General features: G+C 41.1%; 1 protein-coding gene across 1 annotated transcript in view; it reads left to right on the plus strand.

The window, feature by feature from the left end:
• LOC117555506 overlaps window positions 1-22,989 on the plus strand; it is an 82,630-nt gene that overhangs the window by 20,045 nt on the left and 39,596 nt on the right. Inside the window, exons 16-21 of the mRNA XM_034230384.1 lie at window positions 3,598-3,664; window positions 3,780-3,812; window positions 3,984-4,244; window positions 6,813-7,115; window positions 7,740-8,003; window positions 11,662-11,916. Of these exons, the coding sequence (XP_034086275.1) occupies window positions 3,598-3,664; window positions 3,780-3,812; window positions 3,984-4,244; window positions 6,813-7,115; window positions 7,740-8,003; window positions 11,662-11,916 (1,183 nt within the window). The remainder of the gene's footprint in view (window positions 1-3,597; window positions 3,665-3,779; window positions 3,813-3,983; window positions 4,245-6,812; window positions 7,116-7,739; window positions 8,004-11,661; window positions 11,917-22,989) is intronic.

Genomic DNA, 22,989 nt, shown 5'->3' on the forward strand with positions numbered 1-22,989 from the left:
TTATATCACATAGTCTGTTCTTCTTCTCTGTCTTCCGGTTGTTGCCTGTTTTGAATGACAAATACACACTACCGCCGCCTGCTGGTAAGGAAAGTTATTGCCACTAACGCATGCGCAGTTCGTACGTGCTCGGCGAGTAAAGTAACCAGTAAAGTAACGAGTTACTTTATGCAGATAGTAACGAAGTAGTGTAATATATTACTTTTTTAAAAGTAATATGTAATATATTACATTTTTTTAGTAACGACCCCATCTCTGGAGTTGGCGTTCTCTACTCTGATTTACATGAAGAACAACTGGAGGTCACGGCTCTCTGTTGAACAGGACTTGCGAGTGGCCCTCTCCTCAGTGCAACCAAGGATTAAAAACGTCTGCGCGCCCCGACAGGCACCTGTATCTCACTAATTTGTAAGTCGGCAAAATATTTACAATAGCACATGTTTCAATGCTGATTGCTGAAATGTTACATTTATAATTTGTATTTCAGGACCATGGACAATGCAGCTTCCTTGCATTGACAGTTCTCTGTGCTGAATTTCTGCTGAGTTTCCTTTGCCTCATTTTTAATGTTGTGACCTGTCAGGTTTAAATTAGTGTGTTGCTGCTTTGATGAAGCCTAATTTGATAAAGTTTCAAATTAATTTCTGAAATATTTCGTTAATAAATATTTCATGAGTAATATAGTTGTCTTTGTCACATTTTATTTGGCATTAGTAAATAATTATGCACATTTACAGATATTTTACATGATATGAGTGATAACACGTGTTATAAGGGCTATTTTTCACAATAGGTGTGCCTTGAGATTTTTACTTGTCCTTTGGTGTGCCTTGGGCACAACAAGTTTGGGAACCACTGGTCTAGAGCACAGACCTTGAACATGCGCCTTCCAGCTGAGTGTATTATCTAGATGGACACCAATGTACTTGGAGCTGATCTGAGTTATGGGTTACCCGTGTAGCTCTTGGCTGATCCCTCACCTTTCTCATGATCATCTATACCACACAAGGAGAGATCTTGTGTGGAGCTCCAGACCGACGGCGATTGATGCCCATTTTCTTCTATTTCCGAATAATCGCACCAACAGTTGTCTTCTTCTCACCTAGCTGCTTTCTGATGGTCTTATAGCAAATTCCAGCCTTGTGCATGCAGGTCTACAATCTTGTAACCTGAGGTCCTTAGACAGCTCTTTGGTCTTGCTCATGGTGGAGAGGTTGGAATCTGATTGATTGATTCTGTGGACAGGTGTCTTTTATAAAGGTAACAAGTTGATATTAGGAGTACTTGTTTAAAGTAAGAAGACTGATGTAACAGGTCTGTGAGAGCCAGAATTCTTGTTGGTTGTAAGGGGATCAAATACTTATTTTCCACAGTTAAATGCAAATACATTTGTATCTTTTATATAATGTCAATTTCTGGATTTTCTTGTTGATATTCTTACTCTCATTGTTAAAATAAACCTACCATTAAAATGATAAACTGTTCATTTATTTTTAAGTGGGTAAACTTACAAACTCGGCAAGGGATCAAATACTTATTTCCACCACTGTATATAATCAGTAAATTATTTAAATTTTGTAATGTTTGAACAGCGACACTGATGCTGTAAAGGCAGGTGATGTATGCTGTACAATCCTGTGCTTTTAGGTTATCACAAAATCAAGAGTATTCAAAATAAGGACCTAAAGACAGACAGGGATCAACTTCTTACATCAGAGCATTTACATAAAGATAATACTTTACCAACAAACCTTGTTATACTTTATTACCTGTGACAAATGGATTGTTTTCACATTGACAGTATCTGACACTAAGTCATTTATCATCAGTTGACTTTTTTAGCTCTATATAAAATAAAACTAGTATTTTGTTTTTTATTTATAAGGATACAGTAGTTCACCCTTACATTTGCTTTATAGAGAGGCAAAGTCCCTCCCTTCGTATGTATTGAAGTCACTGGCGAGAGAAAGATTATCTTTCTATCCCGTTTGAATTGTGCCACAAATTACACATATGATACAGCGGAACATCACGAGTTCCGAGGCTCCACTAGCACCCGCACACCCCCCCCCCCCCAGCGCATCAAGGTTTTGCCGCTGAGAGAGAGAGAGGGTGTGTGTGAGGAGCTCCACGGATTGGTCCATTGGGTCGTCGTTACGTCACTTGGTTCCTGGAAGAAAAAGAGAAATCTCCAACGAGGCGTCTGGGGCAACATGTATTTTCTGTGTTAGAGTTTTACTCGCTACAAGGTGTACTTTGAGGGCTTTGTGACTCTGCAGACCGTTTACATGCAGAAAAAGCTACATAACACACAAGGGGACGGGTAATAACCGGAAAAGCATGACATGGGACCTTTAAGATAGGAAGCAGCATTTTACGGCACGCTATGCGTGGGACCGCCTTGAGGGGGTTTCCCGACATGTCGTTGCAGTAAATTAAAGGGTGTTTCATGTTGTCGTTGCTGTGTACCTTCTTAATCTACTTTCTTTGGGGGCCCCCTTCTGGTCCGGGGCCCCAAGCAGTTGCTTGCCTTGCCTGTTCGCAAGGTACGTCCCTGGTTCCTACATTGTCCATGGGTAAACATACAGTATTTTCTATGTAGAGAGATAGAAGAAGGGAATCTACTGACGCACTACAGCCAACATTAATTTTTCCAATTTATGTAAGTATGTTTTACTGAGAATATTCTATTTTATTTTTTCTCCACTCACTGTGCAGTTATAATAGAATATGTATTTCGATATATGACCACAAGGTGGTGTCAAACTACTTTATCTGATACTTTACCTACTCTATACAAATAGTCCTTCTGAAGTCTGGCAGCAGGGTCTGATGTCATGTACATGTAACTCCTAACTAATAACTAAACAATTGATTGCTTAAGGTTCACTTCCTTAGCTTTGCACTCATGCATGGAAGTGGAAACTTTAAAACTTCACAGCTACTGAAGTGTTGTGGTATTTATTTATTTCAATCATTATTATGGCATTAAGTCATTTTTGTACAACTGTTGTGATACAATTTTGCACCTGGACAAAACATTTTCTGTATTCAAATGATTGCTTTATTATGAATGATGAAGATATGAAATGTTGCCCCCTTAAAGTAGAGTCGATCTCGAGGAGGGGGCAGGACTTTGTCTCTCTTCACATTCCCCATAACACTCCAGCACTGCATTTCAACTATTGGGTTAAAGCTGTTACACTCAGTTTCACATGCAATATTGGTGAGAAGGCCCATGGATTATAAAGTGACTACGATCCATGCAATTTTATCACTTAATTTGTTCTAGAAAGAACACTTTTTGACTTCATGCAGCAGTCTTTATACAGTAGCAGTATCAATAATTACTGACCATTTGTGAAGAAGCACGAGTCGACAGTATGATCTTATCTACGCCAGGAAGGATATTTTAATACCTTACCTCTCTTCATCATTAGAGGATACCTAAACCAAGGTGCAAAACAAATGTGCTGTGTTAAAGGCTGCTCTGTTTTGTTAGCTTTGTCTAAAAGGGAAGGAAGTCCAGGCCGTGTAAAGAAGATAACAAACAACTTCCTTTTCCAATATTACATTGGAAGAATTTCTCATAAACAGAGGAACAGTTTATCAGTGTTGGATGTGAAGATGGGACACACTTTGCTCTCTCTACTGGGGTTTTTATGTGAGTACTATTCCTGTTTTAATTTCCATTGTTACATCTTTATATATGCCTGAGGTTATGATATGTAATTTCTTTAATTTTAATAATGTCTGATTTAGTTTCAAACTTTTTTCAGTGCTGAATTTACTTTACCGTGGACAAGCTCAAGGTGATTATACAATTTTCTTTCTTGTTGTTTACTAAGTAAAGCAAAAAAAATACCTATTTAACTCTCCAAACAACATCCTCTTTTTTGTGTGTACCGTTTTGTCAATTTATTATTTATGTTTTGACAAAAAGAAAATACATTTTACTTCATGTATCTTGTGATGGTTTCTAGATGCTGTGCTGACCATTGAGCCAAACTGGACAACTTTTTTTTTTGGAGGGTCTGTTACCTTCAAGTGTGACATTACAGGAGACAAAGACAGCGGCTGGTTTTACTCAATGTACAAGGATGGTCAAGGATTTCTCCCTTACGGCCAACATGAGAGCTATAAATTACCCCATCTAACTACAAACTTCAGTGGTGAATACCAATGTCTTTTCCAGCATGGGGGCTCAACAATAAGAAGCAATAAAATCTATCTAAATGTATCAGGTAAGTGATCAAAGTAATACCACCATGACCAAGTTCAATAAAAGCATTTTTTATTTATTTATGAGCCATATTGATATGAACACGCAGTTTGATAAGTTCTAATATATAATCTGTAAATTATTTTAATGTTTGAACAGCTCCACTGATGCTGTATGGGCAGGTGAAGTATACTGTACAATCCTGTGCTTTGTGTTATCACAAAATCACGAGTATTAAAATAAGAACAACAAGACTGACGGGGATCACACATAATAATCAGGCACATAATAATCAGGCAAAAAGCACTTTCTTTCAAGATAAGATCCAATCTTCCTATTCCAATCCTAAAAAACTATTTTCCATCTTCTCCACCCTCTTGGACCCTCCAAAAGCTCCTCCCCCCCTCCTCACTTCTGTCAAGCGACTTTGTTACCCACTTTGAAAAAAAGGTTAATGATATTCGCTCTTCTTTTTCTGACTCACCTTTACTCACCGCTGGGTCACCAGACCTTCCTTCCACCAACACACTAACCTCCTTTTCCCCTCTCTCTCCAAGTGAGGTTCTTACCCTCATTACCTCTGCCCGCCCTACCACCTGTCCTCTGGACCCTATCCCTTCAAACCTCCTTCAGACTATCGCTCCTGATATTCTACCGTTTCTCACCCATTTCATCAACACTTCTCTAACTTCTGGTCACTTTCCAAACAGTCTCAAGGAGGCAAGAGTAAACCCTCTCCTAAAGAAACCCACTCTCAACCCGTCTGATGTTATAAACTACAGGCCTGTCTCTCTCCTCCCGTTCCTGTCTAAATCACTTGAACGCGCTGTCTTTAAACAACGCTCCTGTTATCTCAATCAGAACAACCTTCTGGATCCGCACCAGTCTGGTTTCAAGGCAGGTCACTCCACAGAAACTGCTCTCATTGCTGTCACGGAGGAACTGCACACTGCCAAAACTGCATCCCTCTCCTCTGTCATCATCCTGTTGGACCTGTCTGCTGCATTCGACACGGTGAATCATCAGATCCTCCTTCGCACTCTCCAAAAACTTGGAGTTTCAGGCTCTGCACTTTCCCTCCTCACCTCATACCTGAAAGACCGTACCTACAGGGTGACTTGGAGAGGGTCTGAGTCCGACCCTTGTCAATTAACTACGGGGGTCCCTCAGGGCTCTGTTCTTGGTCCCCTCCTCTTCTCCTTGTACACAAACTCGCTCGGATCAGTCATTAGCCCGCATGGTTTTTCTTACCACTGCTACGCTGACGACACCCAATTAATTCTGTCCTTTCCCCGCTCAGAGACCCAGGTCGTCGCACGCATCTCTGCTTGTCTAGCTGACATCTCTCAGTGGATGTCTGCTCACCACCTCAAGCTCAACCTTGACAAGACTGAGCTGCTCTTCCTCCCGGGAAAAGATTGTCCAACTCTTGACCTGACAATCAACATCGGCACCTCAGTTGTTTCCCCGACTCAGACTGCAAGGAATCTGGGTGTGACCCTAGATAACAACCTGTCCTTCACTGCAAACATCGCTGCTACAACCCGCTGCTGCAGATACACGCTTTACAACATCAGGAAGATACGTCCCCAGCTGACTCAGAAAGCGACTCAGGTTCTGGTCCAGGCTCTCGTTATCTCACGCCTAGACTACTGCAACTCCCTCCTGGCTGGTCTACCTGCATGTGCCATCCGACCTCTGCAGCTCATCCAGAATGCAGCGGCTCGTCTGGTTTTCAACCTTCCTAAATTCTCCCACACCACTCCGCTCCTCCGCTCCCTTCACTGGCTTCCGGTAACTGCTAGAATCCACTTCAAGACACTGGTACTTGCTTACCGTGCTGCGAATGGATCTGGCCCTTCCTACATCCAGGACATGGTTAAACCGTACACCCCAGCGCGTGCACTACGCTCTGCATCAGCCAAACGACTCGTTGCGCCCTCGCTGCGAGGGGGACCCAAGTTCCCATCGGCGAAAACACGTGGGTTTGCTATCCTGGCTCCAAGATGGTGGAATGAGCTCCCCATTGACATCAGGACGGCAGATAGCTTGCACATCTTCCGGCGCAAACTGAAAACTCATCTCTTTCGACTCCACTTCGAGCGTTAGAACGATTAACGAAGCACTTTTATACTAATAAAGGACTGGATTACCTAAAGCCAGTTGAGTAGCACTTGAAATGTTTGGCTCTATGAAACCTGATATACTTATATGATTCTGTTTTCTTCAAGGTTGTGTCTTCCTGGTCGAATGTACTTATTGTAAGTCGCTTTGGACAAAAGCGTCAGCTAAATGCAATGTAATGTAATGTAATGGATCAGTTTCATACATCAAAGCATTTACATAAAGATAATATTTTACAAACAAACCATGTTATACTTCATTACATAATAAGGTGACAAATAGATTTTGTTCCAAATTGACAGTATCTGACAAAGTCATTTATCATCAGTTGACTTTTTTTGCTCGATATAAAATAAAATAAAAACTATTTTTTATATACGTTTGTAGAAAATATGTAGAATCCAAGGAGTGCATGTAACCCACCAATTATACATCATAACTTTATCATTAAATCACTTTCCAACAGAAAGACCTCTGCCTGTCGTCACTGTGTCTCCATCATGGCAGAGTCCTGGAGCCTCAGTAACTCTAAACTGCAGGGTTGATCATCCTTCTGCTGGCTGGAGCTTCTACTGGTATAAGGCTGTTCCCAGACTGTCAGGCAACTCTTACAGCTATGAGCTGCTACCTGGCAGCGAGAATGGGACTGAACAGGATCTCTTCATCATTGATGGACAAACACACACAGCAGGATATTACTGCAGAGCAGGAACAGGAGATCCAGTGTTTTACAGTTTGTACAGCAAACGCAAGTTTGTCTGGTCTGGAGGTCAGTATGTGGTTCCTTTTTATTTCTTTATTTAGTTAGCACAACAAATGTATTGATCAAAGTTTGTCTACTCTGGAGTCCTTTTTGCTTTGACTTTTCCATTATTGCAAAATTGAATAAAGTCACTTATTTTGGGAACTTTTCTTTTACACCAGCATCAGGTCATATTTCAGTTTTCAAAACTATTCTCTAAAACAGAATGATAATTGACTGATTCAGCTTCTGGACTGGACTGAATTTTAACACGAGTTCATCCTGACACATGAGTTGTTGTTCGCCATGGTTCAAACCTTAGACTTTGTAAATCCAAAACCTAATAATATAAGTACTTCTACAATACATTGTAATTAGATATAACTGGTAAGTGTTTTCTTTATTTGTTTTGTTGGGAATATGTTTTAAGATATTTATCTGCTGGTTAAATGGTTTAAGACATAAACAATACATATGATTAAAAAATGTGTGTGGGATTTGAGACACTGTGACATTCACTTTTGTTTTCCTCCTACTTTAGTTTGTTCCCGTTTAGTTTTTTCAGGGTAAATTAAGTAGAAGTTTTGCTGTGCCAATGCATTGTCTTTTTCAGTTTGCATGGTTTAAATGTCCCCTCTTTGTGTGTTTTAGATATTAACTCAGCAGCGTCTCTCACAGTGAGTCCTGACAGTGTGCAGCACTTCACCAAAACGCCTGTGTCACTGAGCTGTGAGGGAAACTCCACTGAGTGGAGAGTAAGGAGGTTTTCGAAATCTGGCAACCTTCTTCCCTGTTCTTCCTGGGGGACAATGACTGGATCCACATGCACAATTAGCAGAAGCTGGCTTAGTGGAGTGTACTGGTGTGAGTCTGAAACAGGACAGTTCAGTAATGCAGTCAACATTACAATGAAGTGTGAGTTTTATTTATTTAAAATATTTGTTTCTGAATTATTACATTGTTTGGAAATGTGAAGGTGACAAGCATTAGCCAAATGTCTCTTCAAAGTGAGTACACTTTATAAAAAAAGGCTAATTAGCTGGAAAGTGATTTCCAGGTTACTCCTCTCAATGATCAAGATAATATTCTATGTGTTTTATTGTTCTCATACATCTACCTGACATTTCAGCTTCTGCCAGAGTAGACCAGTCGTGTATGAATGTATTAACCTCTTCTACACTGCACCCCCGATACCGGGGGAAAAAATGCGTCATCTGCAGGAAACAGCGTCTGAGGGCATCTTAATATTCAATAAACTATGAATGTTTCATATCCATGTAACGGGAAGAAACTCAGCTAACTGATAAAAAAAATATTTTAAAAAAAAAAAAAACACAAAGCCGAGCCTCTGAATTAGCTACGAACGAAACAATCTTAAGGCCGTTAGCATAGAACTCTAGCTACACTGATCGATATACTTATTGGATCTGCACAAACTTAGATAACATCCTGAGAGTCCACAGATTATAGAAATATATAAGGATCATCACTGAGCGATCAGAACTCGTGACAGGGGAAGCAAATACAGACAACACACAAGTAGCTTTAGGTAGCAAAACATGGAGATATGCTCACCTTAGCTGTTATTCTGATCAAAAGTTGTGTTCAATGGCATTAAAACGAGAAAAAAACGCGGCTGAAGGTTAATTCATAGGTTATAGCCAGGGGTGCACGTAACTTTTTTGCCCTGGTTCTCAAAGGAGCACCTGGAGATGTTGCTTGGTGCTCATCCTTAAAATGAAATAAACCGTAACTTTTGAGGGGGTCTTGACTTTATTTGCCAGACACACGGCACTGAACACACAGAGGTGAACACAGAACACACATGCAGAGGTGAACACAGGACAACATTAGCACAACCAGTAATCCTACAAGCTCATCACTACCCTCCTTTCTGTTCTTCTCACTGTCTTCCTCTCTGTCAGACATGGTAGCTGATGATGTAGGCCTACTTCTTTCTCTCTGGTTGAGTCTGCGATTAGCTGCTTGCATCCACAAGTCAACAGCTGGGTTTGGGTCGAAAGTGTTGTCATCTTAGACAAGTGGATGTAATCAAATAAGTATGTGAACATAACCAATAACCTACCATAGCCAATAACAAATTAATGTAACTTATTTTATTTATGTTGTTCATTCATATCTTATTTTACCTTAACATTTATTTATTTATGCATTTTTTTTTATCTCTCCAGTTTTAAAGGATATTTTTGGTTACTGTCCTATAGTATACATTGGAATGATTTCAAACCTGTGTATCCCAATAATTATAAAGGAGTGCCTTGGAAATATGTGTTTACATCAATTGTGACCAAACTGTTTGAACTTAGAGTGAACTATCTAAACACTCAGAGTCCGTTACCTCACTGAGCTGTAGTTATCAGCCTCTCAGTCTGACTGGAGAGGACTCTCTCTCCACATCATTGTAGAAACATCTTCTTCTTATATCCGTTAGAGCAGCTAGCAACAGATTCTAATAACAACAGCACCGGTACCGGTGCGCCCTTCTCTCTCTCCCTCGCTCACTCGCATTTTGGCTGTGAGCTGCGGGTGCCAGATAAGCCAACATCCCCCACTTTCATCACTTACAGCGCCCATCGTACAGGGCAAATGAAACGTGTAACCGGGGTGAAAAGGGTGTTACATTTACTTAATTATGAATATTGTTACATCAAGGCCGAAAATTAGGATGAGCACCAACGGTCAAAATGTTTTTTTCCCTCCCAGAGCTGCCAGCGCAGCGCCTCCACAGATCTGGCACCCTAGGCGAACATCTATTACGCCAGCGCTACGGGCCGGCTCTGAGTTCATATGTATATGTATCATATGCAACTCGCAAATATATTTCTCTCTCTCTCTCTTCTCTTTCTCTCTTCTCTCTCCTCTCTTTTCTCTCTTTTCTCTTTTCTCTCTTCTCTCTCTCCCTCTCTCTCTCCTCTCTCTCTCTCTTCTCCCTCTCTCTCTCTCTCTCTCTCTCTCTCTCTCTCTCATCTCTCTCTCTCTCTCTCTCTATCTCTATCTCTCTCTACTCTCTCTCTCTCTCTCTCTCTATCTCTCTCTCTCTCAATGTTGGTACGCAAATGCGCCTTTTTTCAAATGACACGGTGCTCTTTTTTTGGCAGAGGTGCGCATGCGCACCTGCGCACCAGTTATGTGAAGCCCTGGTTATAGCAATGTGTCTGTCACTTTGAAAAAATTATTGATAATCCATAATTCCATTTGTATGCAAATATCAGAGAAGAAAAATTAGCTGCTAATGGTAGCCACCAGAGGTTAGTGCAGCTTCCGGTTTTTCTACGCATCTCTATCACTCCTTATTTGGTAAGCTGTGTGTGTATGTGGAACTTTCCCTCAATTCCATTGGCTCTGACAGTTAGAAAGAGATGTCAATCAGCAAAATCGACCAAGGGGGGCCAGAGATATGGAAAATCCAACCAAATGTTTTCGCTAAACCTCTCTAAAAAGGTAAAATGTCACTTGTTTTGCATCCATCTTGATACAGGGTACTTATTATATGTTAACCTACATTACCATCACCCAAGGGTAGTTTTCATTAAGTAAAAAAATATTTTTGGACGGACACTATAATTTATAGTTTTTTACTAGTTCAATCTGAATTTTCTTTAAAATAAAAAAACATCTATATTGATTCTGACTTTTCTACATCCAACTCACAGGTTTATCATTACTTTGAGAAAAAATATTATTAATTTAACCCTTTTAGAAGGGAAGATATGGTCATTTGTTCTGGGAATGTCATTTCGAGCCTTAGACCTGAAAAACAGGCTCAGTGCTTAACAGGTTAAAGGGGACCTATCATGTAAAATGCACTTTTTTATGTCTTTTATACATGAATATGTGTTCCCGGTGTGTCAGGGAACTCACGCAGCGTCAGAAAATAAAACCCTCTCTCTTTTCCTCCTTACCCAAATCTCTAAAAACGAGGCTACAACGGAGCTGATCCAGATTTGTGTCCGATATGACGTAATAACGGAAATGTAGGCTGGCTTTACACCCACTGCCCTATCAGAAACAATGCCCGACTGCTTTGGACGTAATATGGTTGTTGCATGTTTACATTAGCATCGCAAACACTCAGAGCTAACCTGTAGCCTACTGCACAGATCATGTGTGTGAAGAAGCAGGAAATAAAAAGGAACTCACCTTGTGGTATAACCCGGCAAAAGAGAAAGCCTTTGAGTTCCATACTGTTTCAGAAATAATCCTTGATAATCCATGGCGTTTCATCACGGCAGTATTTAGTTTAGACAGTAGCTGCCGGGTCCCGCATGAACTCAGGCCCCTCCTTTTTTTTTATCAATTCTTTTTTTTTTAAGCTTTATACATAAAATCAGCACTTTTGAAACAGGGAGTGAAATAGAGGGATATGAGGCATGGCTAGAATGGGTGATCTGTGTGGTATTTTGAGCAAAACACTTCATAGACATGTTTTTAATATATGTTTATATATTTGAGACCTATGCTATTGCCTAAAAATAGCATGATAGGTGACCTTTAAATCTGCAAAAGCTGATATCTCTGATAAAGCCTTGATATTCTTTGATTTTTTTTTCAGATGATGATATTATCCTGGTGAGCCCTGTCCGTCCTGTGGCTGAGGGACTTCCTGGCACTCTTAGCTGCAAGTTAAAGACAGGAACGGCTCTTTATGATGTGGATTTCTATAAAAATGACGAACTCATCCAGAATTATAACAGAAGGGAGCTGACCATCTCTGCAGTGTCAAAGTCAGACGAAGGCTTTTATAAATGTAAACGGAGAGATTCAGTAGATGGTAGGACCTCATCAAAGAGTTGGTTCTCAGTCAAATGTGAGTATGATAAAAACAGTTTCCTCTTTTTGAGATGTGTTGCTGAGTCAGAGCTAAAAAAGACAGTTATTACTTCATTCAAAGTTGTCTTAGTTTCCTCTGAATTATACAATTTAGTTTTTGTAAGAGAAATATATTTTTCCAGTTCTGTATTCAGTCTTAAAACATTCATACAATATGACCATGATTACATGAGCAGCATTGAAAATATAAGATATGTGAACAGGGGTTTATAGTGTATATATACACTGAACAAAAATATAAATGCAACACTTTTGTTTTTGCTCCCATTTTTCATGAGATGAACTCAAAGATCTAAAACATTTTCTATATACACAAAATAACCATTTATCTCAAATATTGTTCACAAATCTGAAAAAATCTGTGATAGAGCACTTCTCCTTTGCCGAGATAATCCATCCCACCTCACAGGTGTGGCATATCAAGATGCTGATTAGACAGCATGATTATTGCACAGGTGTGCCTTAGGCTGGCCACAATAAAAGGCCACTCTGAAACGTGCAGTTTTGCTTTATTGGGGGGGGGGTCAGGGGGGGTCCGAAAACCAGTCAGTATCTGGTGTGACCACCATTTGCCTCACGCAGTGCAACACATCTCCTTCGCATAGAGTTGATCAGGTTGTTGATTGTGGCCTGTGGAATGTTGGTCCACTCCTCTTCAATGGCTGTGCGAAGTTGCTGGATATTGGCAGGAACTGGAACACGCTGTCGTATACGCCGATCCAGAGCATCGCAAACATGCTCAATGGGTGACATGTCCGGTGAGTATGCTGGCCATGCAAGAACTGGGATGTTTTCAGCCTCCAGGAATTGTGTACAGATCCTTGCAACATGGGGCCGTGCATTATCATGCTGCAACATGAGGTGATAGTCGTGGATGAATGGCACAACAATGGGCCTCAGGATCTCGTCACGGTATCTCTGTGCATTCACAATGCCATCAATAAAATGCACCTGTGTTCGTCGTCCATAACATACGCCTGCCCATACCATAACCCCACCACCACCATGGGCCACTCGATTCACAACATTGACATCAGAAAACCACTCACCCACACGACGCCACACACGCCGTCTGCCATCTGCCCTGAACAGTGAAAACCTGGATTCATCCGTGAAGAGAACACCTCTCCAACGTGCCAGACGCCATCGAATGTGAGCATTTGCCCACTCAAGTCGGTTACGACGACGAACCGGAGTCAGGTCGAGACCCCGATGAGGACGACGAGCATGCAGATGAGCTTCCCTGAGACGGTTTCTGACAGTTTGTGCAGAAATTCTTTGGTTATGCAAAACGATTGTTGCAGCAGCTGTCCGAGTGGCTGGTCTCAGACGATCTTGGAGGTGAACATGCTGGATGTGGAGGTCCTGGGCTGGTGTGGTTACACGTGTTCTGCGGTTGTGAGGCCGGTTGGATGTACTGCCAAATTCTCTGAAACGCCTTTGGAGACGGCTTATGGTAGAGAAATGAACATTCAATTCACGGGCAACAGCTCTGGTGGACATTCCTGCTGTCAGCATGCCAATTGCACGCTCCCTCAAAACTTGCGACATCTGTGGCATTGTGCTGTGTGATAAAACTGAACATTTTAGAGTGGCCTTTTATTGTGGCCAGCCTAAGGCACAACTGTGCAATAATCATGCTGACTAATCAGCATCTTGATATGCCACACCTGTGAGGTGGGATGGATTATCTCGGCAAAGGAGATATTTTCAGATTTGTGAACAATATTTGAGAGAAATGGTTATTTTGTGTATATAGAAAATGTTTTAGATCTTTGAGTTCATCTCATGAAAAATGGGAGCAAAAACAAAAGTGTTGCGTTTATATTTTTCTTCAGTGTATAGAGTAGTTTACGCCCAGCTGCAGTCTTTTTTAACCACGCATGGCATTCGTGAAAAGTTTCAGACTTGCTTCAAACCCATGCACAGTACTGAAACAGCCCTTTTAAGAGTTTTTAATGATCTGCTCCTAGCCGCAGACTCAGGTAGCCCAGCTGTCCTGGTGCTGACCTGACCTTAGACCTGACAGCTGCCTTCGACACTGTGGACCATAGCATCCTGTTGTCGCGGCTCGAACAGTCCGCAGGCATCACAGGCTCTGCCCTTGAATGGTTCAGGTCCTACCTGACAGACCGCAGCTTCTCACTGCAGCTAGGTGCCTTCTCCTCTGCAAAGCCCCTCTTACCTGTGGGGTTCCCCAAGGCTCGATTCTGGGCCCCATCCTTTTTCTACTGTACATACAAAACACAACATCCCCTTCCATTGTTACGCCGATGATGTACAGATCTGCCTTTCAATTCTAATGTCAACTCGTTACAGCTATTGATGGACTGCTTGACAGAGATCAAATCCTGGCTGAGCAAACATTTCCTCAACCTCAACGAGAACAAGACCGAAGTCATCTTTTTTGGACCCCAACCTCCAGCCTCTCCGGTTGATATTCTGGGCTCCCTCAATAAAAACATCCTCCCCTCTGTCATGAACCTTGGAGTGACCTTCAATAGCGCTTTTAAATTTGATAAGAAGGTCAGCACCGTAGTCAAGACCTGCTTTTTTAAAATATGACTATTGGCCAAGACCAAGTCGTTTTTATCTTTTAAAGACCTGGAAAGGGTTATTAACGCCTTTGTAACAACAAGGTTGGATTATTGCAACGCTCTATACGTGGGTATGGACCAGGCGTCAATTAGACACCTGCAGCTAGTGCAGAATGCAGCTGCACGTCTTCTCACTGGCCACAAAAAGCATCACCACATCACCCCAATTCTGGCCTCATTGCACTGGCTTCCAATTAGGTTCCGTATTGATTTTAAAATCCTTGTATTTGTTTTCAAAGCCCTAAATGTGCTGGCTCCGACCTATATAGCAGAACTCCTCCATCGCTACACCCCAGCCAGAGCATTAAGGTCGGCTGACCAGCTGCTGCTGGTAGTGCCCAAGACCAGGCTCAAAACCCGAGGGCACCGAGCCTTCGCAGCAGCTGGCCCTAGGCTCTGGAACACTCTGCCCCTCCATGTGAGGTCGGCCCAGACCCTAGTGTAAGGGAAACTTCTGTGTAGCAATGCAGTGGGAGTCACTGACTCAGGAAGGAGACACGGTAGAGCAGGAGCTTCGATGTCAAACACTGATGATTTATTTGGAGTTACGGCAGGAGAGTTCACATCACAAGTCACAGCAGTCACGGTCTGACTGCACGGGTGGGTTGCCACGTCAATTCTGGAGCGCCTCTCTCTCGTTAGCCCATTTAACTGGTTTCACAGAGAGTAATCAACATATTTTGATAAGATAGCTTTAACAGTTGGGCACACTGAGTTACTTGCGTCCGTCACTTATGGCCTCGAAGATGTCATACATTGGAGTCCACAAACAACAAAGAAGGAAGTGTCACAGTGCACCCACAACAACAGACCATCTGTGACCTAGTGTTGCCCGGTCACAGAATGGGAACAATAACATTATGGCTGAAGCAGCCTATGTCCTTAAAGGAGATCAACAGACGTCAGGGTTGGTCATGTACGTCATATCTAGGAGTCAAGGACAATTATTTCCCTAACACCTAGGGGTTTTTAAATCAACACTAAAAACTCACTTCTTCTCCCTGGCCTTCTAGTCAGAGCGGAGCACGACTCATGATATTTCCCTGTGTTTGATTTTTATATTTGCTGTTGTAATTTATTGTCTTCTGTTTGCGATTGTAGTAATGTGTTATTTGCATGTTTGAGCATTTGACTCGACCAAAAATCGTTTTTAAAATGTGCTATATAAATAAAACCTGATTTGATTTGATTTATACCAGTGAATATAGGTTTTGTTTATAAAAAAATGTTTGATTGTCATTGTTTATTAATCTTAGAGATTTCTGAGGCTTGGTCGGACCTTGAAGCTCTGTTCCTGTGAAGTGCTTTGAGGAAAGTGTTGTATACAAAAATAATAATTAAGGTTATTTATATTAGCAGCTTCTCGGCCTGGAAAAGCCTCTCAATTTCCCATCCTGTTGACTGTTGGGCTGCTTTGTGGAGTTTTACTGATAATTCTCCCGCTGCTGTTCCTGTATCGCTACAGAAAATCAAAAGGTAAGAACCTTTTCATCTGATATCAAATGAATTAAACTATAATTACTCAAAATCACAGATAACATGTACCGGAAATATTTGCAATTAAAAAACAATGTAACTAAGTTTCTCTTCTATTCAATAGATTCAGTCTTCATCAGGTCGGTACAACCCTCTTGTATCTCATTTTGAACTTTACAGCTGTTATATGTTAAATTCAATCGTCTTCATTATCTTCATGTGTATGGCCCACAAGATCTCAGAGCACCAATCAGGGCCCTGCTACAGACCACAAGATCAACCAGGATGAAATTCAAAACATGGCAGAATATTCTACTCTCCTCCATGGTCAGCCCTTGTCCGGTTTAATAATATGATTTATTTTGAACTCTTAGCCTTAGTTGTGATTAAAATTATTGGTGTAACCGTGGTTGATTTTCACTTCTCTGTAGGTGATCGTTGTCTCTATGAAACAATCGGAGGGCCGGTAGAAGCTGGAAATGGTAGAGTATTTCATTTGTGTTTAACATAGAGAAATACAAATACTACATGCAATGGTTGAGATGCTTTTGTAGGCCAGCAGTGTCTAAATAAAGTACAGGAATTGTCCTTTGATACATTATTTTAATCCTTCTAACAGGTGCCAGTAATGAACCAGAAGAGAGCCTTTACTCAAACGTGGCTACAGGTAAAGTCAAGTTCAAAACACTTTAATACATATACATATTAATATACTAAAAGCTTTTATTATGTGCTGTGCTGCTTGTCAGTTTTATATTTTTTGTGCATTTTCATGTCTTTCTTAAATACAGCATGTTGTTTTCCAGACATGTTTTGGTTTAATGAAACATTACTTAAAACATTGTAACTAATAAATGGCAAATTTAAATATTTTCACACACAAATTAGTTGGCATTAACATACATTGTTGTATTCAAAAACAGTACCATGAGCAGAAAGCAATGATAATAAATCATTTTGGTTTTCTTCCAGATCAATAGACATCCTCATGGACAGAACCAATGGAGCAGATAAACACATGAAAAGTAACATCATTGTTTCAGCAATTGAGTGTATTTGCTGCTTTTGTGTAAATAGTGCAGAGCCTTTTTTAATAACGGCCTTTCTAGGAACATGCTGAAGGCTTTGCAATTCAACTGTATACTTACTTTATGTGTACTTATATTTTGTGTAAAACATTGTACTACAACCTTATTTGTTACATATCTGATTCAGATCATGTGGCTCTAACCTTGTTGTACATTTAGTGATATTAGAGCCAGATACTAATATATGCAGTATGGACACATGCTTTAGCACTGTAGATGCACACAGTGGACACACATATATATTATTAATAAAACCCAAATGCAATTATACCTGCATGTACTGTTCAGTGAATGATTCTTACTAGATGCTACCACATGGTGCCAACAAATTATCTAATGCCTTTAATTTACCTGCAGAAGTAGTCTCTTGCAAAAGCCAAAACATCTGCAGTCACAGCGCCACCAATAGGTCAAACAAGATGTTCAGGTTCAAAGGAACTGAAGCACACACCTTTTGCACACTGTATTTGTTTTCTTTCAGATTGTTGGGGCATGTTTTTGTTTTGTATTAATAACAATAACTTGGATTATGTGATCTGATCTTTAATAATACAAACATTCTGTATTATATGATGCAGATTATCCAATATAATTAAAACATGATGGAATTTCTCACTCATAGAAAAACAACAACCCACAAGTATTATCTTTATTTCATGCTTTCAATTAAATCAAAGCAGTAAAGCCTGTCCAGGAGGAAAACAAGGGAGAACATTTTATAATTTTCAAACATATTATTGGCATTAAAATAAAAAAATGGTAACCAAAACCCTTTTTGCACTTAATATATAATATGTTTACTGCTAGTACTTACACTTTATTATCTTGTATGATCTGAAAATGTGAATATATGGTACTGTGTTCCTACATTGTCCATGGGTAAACATACAGTATTCTCTATGTAAAGAGATAGAAGAAGAGAATCTACTGACAAACTACAGCCATCATAAATGTTTCCAATTTATGTAAGTATGTTTTACTGAGGATATTTATTTTACTTTTTCTCCAGTCACTGAGCAGTTATAATTAGGGTTGGGTATCGTTTGAATTTCCACGATTCTGATTCCGATTCTACTTTTCGATTCCGGTTCTTAACGGTTCTCAATTCCGATTCTTTGAGGGGCAGGGTAAACAAATTATACATGCTTCTTCCACCAAAAAATTACATTTATTCGAGAAACTTTTACACAGGTTAGTTTACAGTAATATTCACATTAATTAGTCTGTTTATATTCACTGCTATGTAACTGTAACCTGAGAACCACTGAAGCTACAACAGTGCAACAGTCCAACTTTTAAAAGGAACCCCCCCCCCCCCCCCCCCCCCATTTAAAAACAGTTCTTGTTGAGAAAAACAAGCATATCTGCCTTCTCATGCATACCGGGAAGAAATGTTTGAAAATTTTAAAGTAAAATGCTTCAATCTGGTGCACTTTAAGCAGAATTACTAGAGACTAGATCTAGGGGGTACAACTCTAAACACCCATATGAAAAATATCGGTTTACATTTTAATAATTAAATAAGTATGTGAACATAACCAATAACAAATACATGTAACGTATTTTATTTTTGTTCATTCATATCTTATTTTACTATTTTATTTATGCATATTTTTTTTTCTCTCCTGTTTAAAACGATATGTCTGGTTTACTGTCCTATAGTATACATTGGAATGATTTCAAACCTGTTTTATCCCAATAATTATAAAGGAGTGCCTTGGAAATATGTGTTTACATAAATTGTGATCAAAACGTTTGAGACCCACTGAGATAACTTAGACTAAAGTGAACTATCTAAACACTCAGAGTCCTTTACCTCACTGAGCTGTAGTTATTAGCCTCTCAGTCTGACTGGAGAGGACTCTCCCTCCACATTATTGTAGAAACATCTTCTTCTAATATCCATTAGAGCAGCTAGCACCAAATGCTAATAACAACAGCGCTGGTACCAGTGCACCCTCCCTTTCTCCCTCGCTCGCTCCCACGCTCCCACGCTCCCTCACACTTTGGCTGTGAGCTGCGGGTGCCAGATAAGCCAACATCCCCCATTTTCATCACTTACAGCGCCCATCGTACAGGGCAAATGAAAAGTGTAACCGGGGTGAAAAGGGTGTTACATTTACTTAATTATGAATGTTGTTACACATGGGCGGCGCCAGGATTTGTTAGCTGCAGTAGCTTAGCAGTTGCTATATGACAGCACGGCGTTGCTAGTTGATTTTCTACGCCCCACTGGGTCCGCCTGGCACTAGAAAAACAGGCACACCTGCTCGATGCCTGTTGTCAGGGCCGCCCCTGGCCAACTTGGGGCCCCAAGCGACATTGTGAGATGAGGCCCCCCCCCCCCCCCCAACCGACAGGAGGGAAAAATGTGTGTTGGAAACAAAGTAGGCTACTTTGCAAATATAATTCCTGTTTATTATTATTATTATCAACAGTTACTTTTTTATACAGTGAGGTAAATGGTAAATGTGCATGTATGTCGTTCAGTATGCGTTTACAGGTGAATACGTCTGCATTTCCTGCCAAATACTAGCCTCAAAAAGATTAAAAATATAATTAATGCAAATAAACTACTTCTACTAATAATAATAATCAATTCAATAATATAAATATTATATTATTTTATTATAATATAGTTGTAATATAGTCAAGACAAAACATGCTTATGACATGCTCAAAAACTGATATTTCTTAAATCTGTATTCTAGTTCCCTCTGTCAGCAATGTATCAACAACTACACACACATTTCTATCAGTATTTCTCTGTGTTGTGGTTGACATGATGATGACTGTTAGGAGTTAAGGGGAGGGGCTGAGCGTCACCATGAAATGTGCAAATTGACATAAAAATGAATAAAAGGGGAAAAAATGCTCCATGTTTTTTAGGCTGTAAACTTTAACTGTTATGTAAGCCAACTAGACAGACAGTGTATCACTCTTCCTCCTGTACATTAGCAGATAAAAGGCATCACATACTTGAATGAATGGTAAATAAAGAATGCTGGAAATAACTGCATCTCCATTAGCCTATATGCTCTGCAGAGACTGCCTTCTTCATGTCGTGAATTGCAGCTGATGTTTTAAGATGGCAATTGGCAATTTGACTTATACAACATTCGCAAGTTGTACATTTGACTCATACAATAACCCACCTTCGAGTGATGCTCTAGTTTCTTCATGTTTTGTTTTTTTCCCCTCTTGCTTGTGCCGGACTGAAACTGTCTTTTCACCGACATCTCTTCACCTGCACTAGTGGTCTATATCAAAGCCGTGATTGGTCAGATGTCGATTCATTGCAACGGTGTCGGGTTACAGCATGGGTTACAGACGTGCTCGTCACCTCTCACTCTCACGGGGGGTGCACGGAGAACTGAGCGGAGAACTGCGCACAGCAGCTGAGGCCCTCTGGGCGGGGCCCCCTGCGCAAGGCGGGGCCCCATGCAGCCTGCGTGATTGGCCTGTAGGGAGGGGCGGCCTGTTGTGCCATGCGTAATGGCACATCACCGTCCCTGGAACATAGCAAAACATGCTTATCTTCCCGACGGGGTGAAGGCTGGGAACAATACATACCGGCCGCTGTGAGAAAGTAGAGACGAAGGTCCCACCTTGCCCAGCGATCATAGAGGGGGAACAGCAGCTCTCTGCGTGTCAGACAGGTAGAAGAGCGCACAGCTGGATCCCTGACTTCACTCACTCTGACCAGACACTCCGTACAAAGTGTGTCAGAGGAAAAGGGAACATCCCTCCTATAAGAGGGGAAAAGGGCCGCTCTCCGCGTGAAGACAGGCAGGAGAGAGGCGCACAGCTGGCTCCCTGACGTCACTCACTCCGACAGCACACTCAGTACAGGGTGTGTCAGAGAGGAATGGGAGACATCCCTCAAATAAAAATGAATAAATGAACAGGGGGAAGACCAAGATGCAGCCGTGCAAATATCTTCCACTGACATTCCTCCGTGCAAAGCCGCGGAGGAGGACATTCCTCTGGTGGAGTGCGCCTTGATATTCTCCAGGGGCTCCACCCCAGAGGAGACAAATGCCTGTGACACAGCCTCACACAGCCAGTGTGACAGCCGTTGTGCAGACAGAGGCTGCCCGATCGAGCGCTCTCTATGGGCATAGATATGTCTCATAATTATTTGTGTGAACATAAAAATAATTCATGTGTAAATATGTGATTTGTAAATTTAAAACAACATCCACAAATGCATTTAAAAGATTTGCAAACTCACAAATACATTTGCAAGTGTACAACGGATCTGCAAATACGCTAAATATGTTCACAAATTAAAAAAAGATCTGTGATTATCTCTTTAACATTTACACCTTTCGATCAGGCATTTGTGAATCCATTTTGTATTTGTAGACCAAAAATGCGCTTGCGGATCTCAAATCTCTGTTCGCGGATCGTCTTTTTACACACACGGAATTTTGAGACATATTATCCGCCGGTCTCGGCTCAAATCTACTCGTGTCACTCGGTTATTTTCGGAAACCACGTGATGGCCTGCTGATGGCGACATTTCCGCATGATTTCAAAGTAAGAGCATGATGGTTTGTTTAATGCTCTGTTTTTGTATTATAATGAACAGCGGAACGTTGGATGTATTCTTCATCACCATAACCCTGACCTAAATACGGTGCTTTTCTACAGATTACTTTATTACTGCACTGGTAAGGTAAAATTAGGCCGATTAATAAGATGTGAAGTGCTTTGTAACTTCGACCCGCTTGACTGAATACACAACAAACAATGAAGAAAGAGTTTTATCTGGGCTGCTTCGCTGCCAGCTGCTCCCCCGGGACCCGAAAGTGGCGTAGGCTATAGCCTGCACTTCAACATCAACGAAAGTGCTCGATATATGCTATATTGAACCAATAACACAAACTAACTGTATCACTATAACATGATGATGATGATGATGATGGTGATGAAGAATGCATCTAACGTTCCACTGTTCATTATAATACAAAAACAGAGCATTAAACAAACCATCATGCTTACTTTGAAATAATGCGGAAATGTAGCCATCAGCAGGCCATCACATGGTTTCCGAAAAATAACCGAGTGACACGAGTAGATTTTAGCCGAGACCGGCGGAAAATATGTCTCAAAATTCCGTGTGTGTAAAAAGACGATCCGTGAACAGAGATTTGAGATCCGCAAGCGCATTTTTGGTCCACAAATACAAAATGGATTTACAAATGCCTGATCGAAAGGTGTAAATGTTAAAGAGATATTCACAGATCTTTTTTTTATTTGTGAACATATTTAGCGTATTTGCAGATCCGTTTTACACTTGCAAATGTATTTGTGAGTTTGCAAATCTTTTAAATGCATTTGTGGACGTTGTTTTACATTTACAAATCACATATTTACACACAAATTATTTTTATGTTCACACAAATAATTATGAGACATATCTATGCCCATAGCTCTCTATAGTGCACAAACAGGCGCTGAGAACGGCGCCAGGCCGCCGTGCGCGCCACATAGCAAGACAGCGAGCGCACAGGACAGAGGAGATGAGACGTGGCTTCTTCCTCCGACCTGTAAGGAGGGGGGAATAAGCCAGCCAGGGTGATCACTATTGACCTAAAAGAGTTGTGATGACCTTAGGCATGAAGCCGGGTTAGGGCGTAAAACAGCTAAGCTGCCACTCTAAGAAAAACTCTGAGAGCGGGCACACGTGCTCGAGATGTGTTTTTTTGGTCGTCATGGTGACGAGCCACGCCAGAGCCCCTGCCGCCGCTGCCCGTGAGGCAACCCAAGGTGTGCTTGGACCGAAAGGGCTGCGTGGGGGCCTCTACACGCTGCGTCTCACTCCGACTCTCATCATGAGGCGCGTACACGCTCAGGGGATGGATGGAGGTGTGTGCAGTGCTG

Source organism: Gymnodraco acuticeps, unplaced genomic scaffold (genome assembly GCF_902827175.1).
Source record: "Gymnodraco acuticeps unplaced genomic scaffold, fGymAcu1.1, whole genome shotgun sequence".
NCBI classification, from domain to species: domain Eukaryota; kingdom Metazoa; phylum Chordata; class Actinopteri; order Perciformes; family Bathydraconidae; genus Gymnodraco; species Gymnodraco acuticeps.